Source organism: Solanum pennellii, chromosome 2 (assembly GCF_001406875.1).
Source record: "Solanum pennellii chromosome 2, SPENNV200".
Taxonomy (NCBI): domain Eukaryota; kingdom Viridiplantae; phylum Streptophyta; class Magnoliopsida; order Solanales; family Solanaceae; genus Solanum; species Solanum pennellii.
The window spans coordinates 25,039,199-25,042,487 of record NC_028638.1 but is presented as its reverse complement, the minus strand read 5'-3'; the positions used below and the strand labels follow the sequence as shown (position 1 = coordinate 25,042,487).

The 3,289-nt window shown below is 34.8% G+C and overlaps 1 protein-coding gene across 4 annotated transcripts in view; it reads right to left on the bottom strand.

The window, feature by feature from the left end:
* LOC107011517 overlaps positions 1-3,289 on the bottom strand; it is a 30,774-nt gene that overhangs the window by 19,832 nt on the left and 7,653 nt on the right. For 2 of the 4 annotated variants that reach the window (XM_015211048.2, XM_027914612.1), the window contains exons 2-3: positions 816-1,038; positions 589-678 (exon numbers count right to left, since the gene is read on the bottom strand). In XM_015211048.2, coding sequence (XP_015066534.1) covers positions 589-678; positions 816-1,038 — 313 coding nt within the window. Of the gene's footprint in view, positions 1-588; positions 1,039-3,289 lie in introns of all 4 variants that reach the window. The other 2 variants (XM_015211049.2, XM_027914613.1) reach the window with 2 other exon arrangements.

Sequence of the window (3,289 nt, the reverse complement as noted above, 5' to 3'; positions counted from 1 at the left end):
CCCCCCCACACACACACACACCCCTTCCACCACCGACTCCTAAACTTTTTTGTTTTCCAAAAACAAAAACAAAATTTGTTTCATTTTTCACTTATATGGGCTAAATATGGGCTGAATAGAGATTCTCATGTTAACCCATTTTGTCCATATTTGTATAAGCTTAGATAGGTTGAAGATCATATTAACCATTTAAGAAAATAAAAGAAAATATGAGTGATCCATTTAATTTAATATGGGCAAAATGGTTTCATTTCACTTATATGGGTTGAAATTGTCATCCCTACTCCCTTTTTTCCATTATATGTGATGCACTTTCACTATGTGGAGTTTAGAAACATGGAAAGATTTTTAAGACTTAGTGGACTAAAACAAGTCATAGATATTTGTCTGGCTGAAAATCTAAAACAAGTCATAGATATTTGTCTGGCTGAAAATCTATCTCATTAAGGTAAATGGGAAGTTAAAGGTAAAAATTGTTTATGAATATAGAAAAGTATCATCCTCTTTGGGGTAGACTGAGAAGGAAAATGCATCACATTTATTAAGACATAGGGAGTACTAAATAAAGGAAAATGTTAAATCAATTACCACCTGAACAGCCATGTCTGTGGAATCCGAATAAAACAATGACCAGCTATCTTCATCCTCCACTTCCCTCTTATCGGAGGCTGTAGTTTCCTGTGAAGACATCTCCATTACGGTATTGTTAGACAGTTAAGACTTTCAAATGGACAGCCAAATCTATGGCATAGCAAGAGTAATTTAGAAAAGAAAGCAATCTTGAAATAGAGTATATCTCATGTAGTTTAGAGTACTTGATTTCCAACACCAGGGACCTCCCATGCTAGCATCATGTCGAACATCAACCGACGGAATTCCTTATCGCTCAGATAATCAGGACGGATGGTTACAACTTGAAGAGCTTGGAAGGAGCAAAATTCCAGAAAGTTCCTTGCATACACTAAGGGTTGTTTAACATCATCAACAAGATCTGAATCAAATTGATGTTGCAACTCTTCAATCTCTACCTGCAAAATCCTGCAGTTGAGGCACGATAGACAATAAGTAATAAGATATTTCATAAACCAATATCCTAGCTTACAGGAAATATAAGAACTCTAATGGCATCACGACAAGATTTTCATCAGGTCACCTCTTGTTTGATTTCTATTGAAAAAAGGTACAGAAGAAAAAATATATCATCGAAGTCTTCTCAGAAAAGGCTTAGGATGCAATTAGAATGTTGTTTAGTTTGTCTATGGATTATTGAGAGTCCCGCATTGGTTGGGAAATGGACTGGTGGTCTGCTTAGATGTACCTAGGTAATCCTCCGCTTCTAAACAAGCTTTTGGGATTGCTGGTCTGCTAAGAAGGACCTGTGGAATCTTAGCCTTGTAAGCTAGCTTTTGGGGTTCAGGTAGGCTCAAGTGTCATATCTTTACAATCATGGACAGAATAGTAAGCAGAAATCTATAATCTTTTGAAAATCATAAGGAATACTTTATATTAGAAATTGATAGAGTTAATTTATTCTTGAAGAAGTTGGAGATTGTAGTAGCCAAGCTGATTGGGCAGATTCTTTTCCAATTAAAGCAGGTTTCCTGTAAAATCTTGTCACAAAGTTGCTGACAAATCTGAAGACAGGATCAAATCTTGTGTGCCTACATAAGATAATCTAAAAAGAATGAGCATTCAGTTTATGCATAGGCGCTATACGTAAATCTCCAATAGAATCTGTGAACCATCTTCTAACCCTGGCCTCTTTGGTGTATGTCTCAGAACTTGTTTGGGGGTGCAGTAATATAGGCAGGAATATTAAAATAAGCATTATGCAGCCGGTGGGTCAGGGAATAAAGAAGATGCAGAGTCCAGATCGGAGAAAAATTCCCCTTCATGTTGATTTTAACTTTTATGAAGTTATTCTTTGCATTAAATGGACAGTGTTGATAGATAGCAACAGTTGATTTTTGATGGAATAGACTTATCATATATTTTGTATAGAGATGTTTTCAAAATCTCTTCAGTTGTTGCTTGATTCCTGTTAACATGTTAGATCATATTTTGAATATGATACACTCCTTGCAGTGATGAAAGGACTTCGTCTAGGCTCTTACGGTCTGTTTGGGAACCTACCCTCGTAATTAGATTTGGTATAATTGGGTGTAATTACCCTGTCCTGTGTGGTTGGCCATGTAATTACTTGATCGGCAGGATATCGAGTGTAATTGACAGTGGGTATTACACTCTCCAATTCCCAATGAAGGGCTCTGAATTGCTAGTAATTACATGGTGTAATTACAAGCTGATTTTAAAAAAAAATATTTTTAGTTCTATTATTTTAAATTCTTTTTTATTTTTATCATTCTAAAAATATATTTTTTATTATTATTATTATTTATATTTCATTTCCTTCTCAGTTTCATTCTCAACCTTTACGACCTGTGATTCCATGAGATTTTTCGTATTATCTACTTTATTTATTTATTCTATATTTAATTATTTTCATTAGCAGGATTTTGTTAATATTCTAATTTTTAAATTGAAGGAAAACGAATTGTTAAATAAGGTTATAGATTTACGTTTTTATTTTCTTTTAAATCACATTTATGTATATCATGTTGAAATTTGACATAAGAGTAGTACATTAAGTTTCTTTTCAGATTTAGATATTAGGTTATATTTTCAATTCCATTTTTGTTTTAGTGGTATTAACTTGATATGTCATACTGCAGGTCATTAACTTTCAGTTAGACTTGATCTTCTTGTCAAATATTTTCATAATTTATAACGTTATATTTATAGTATTAATCTTTTTGTAAACGAGAAAGCACATAAAAAAACCCTAAACTTGGAAAGACAACTTACTTTAGCACTGTACCTTCACGAATATTTCTTTACCCCTCTAATCTCATATCAAGTGAACTTAAATGCACCCAAATCGCTGACGAGGCAAATTAAAAAAATATAAGCACGTATTGGCAAAAAATTGAAGAGAAAAAATATAAGTGAGTCCCCTTTTTTTCTTTTCAGCCAATTATTTTACATTATTCATCTTCCTCACACCTCACCACCCAACCCTTAGCTACTAGCAATCCTACCCTTTCTTTTTCCCCACACCCCACCACCCCCAGCCGCCTTCAGCCACCATTGCACCACCTCATTCTTCTTATTCGAAACACACACACACACACACTTTGTTCTTCTTCGAAACTTCCCACCCCATTTCTTGTTCTTCAAACTCCCCACCCCACCCTCTTTCTCCTTTGTCGTCGAACCCCCCCCCCCCCCC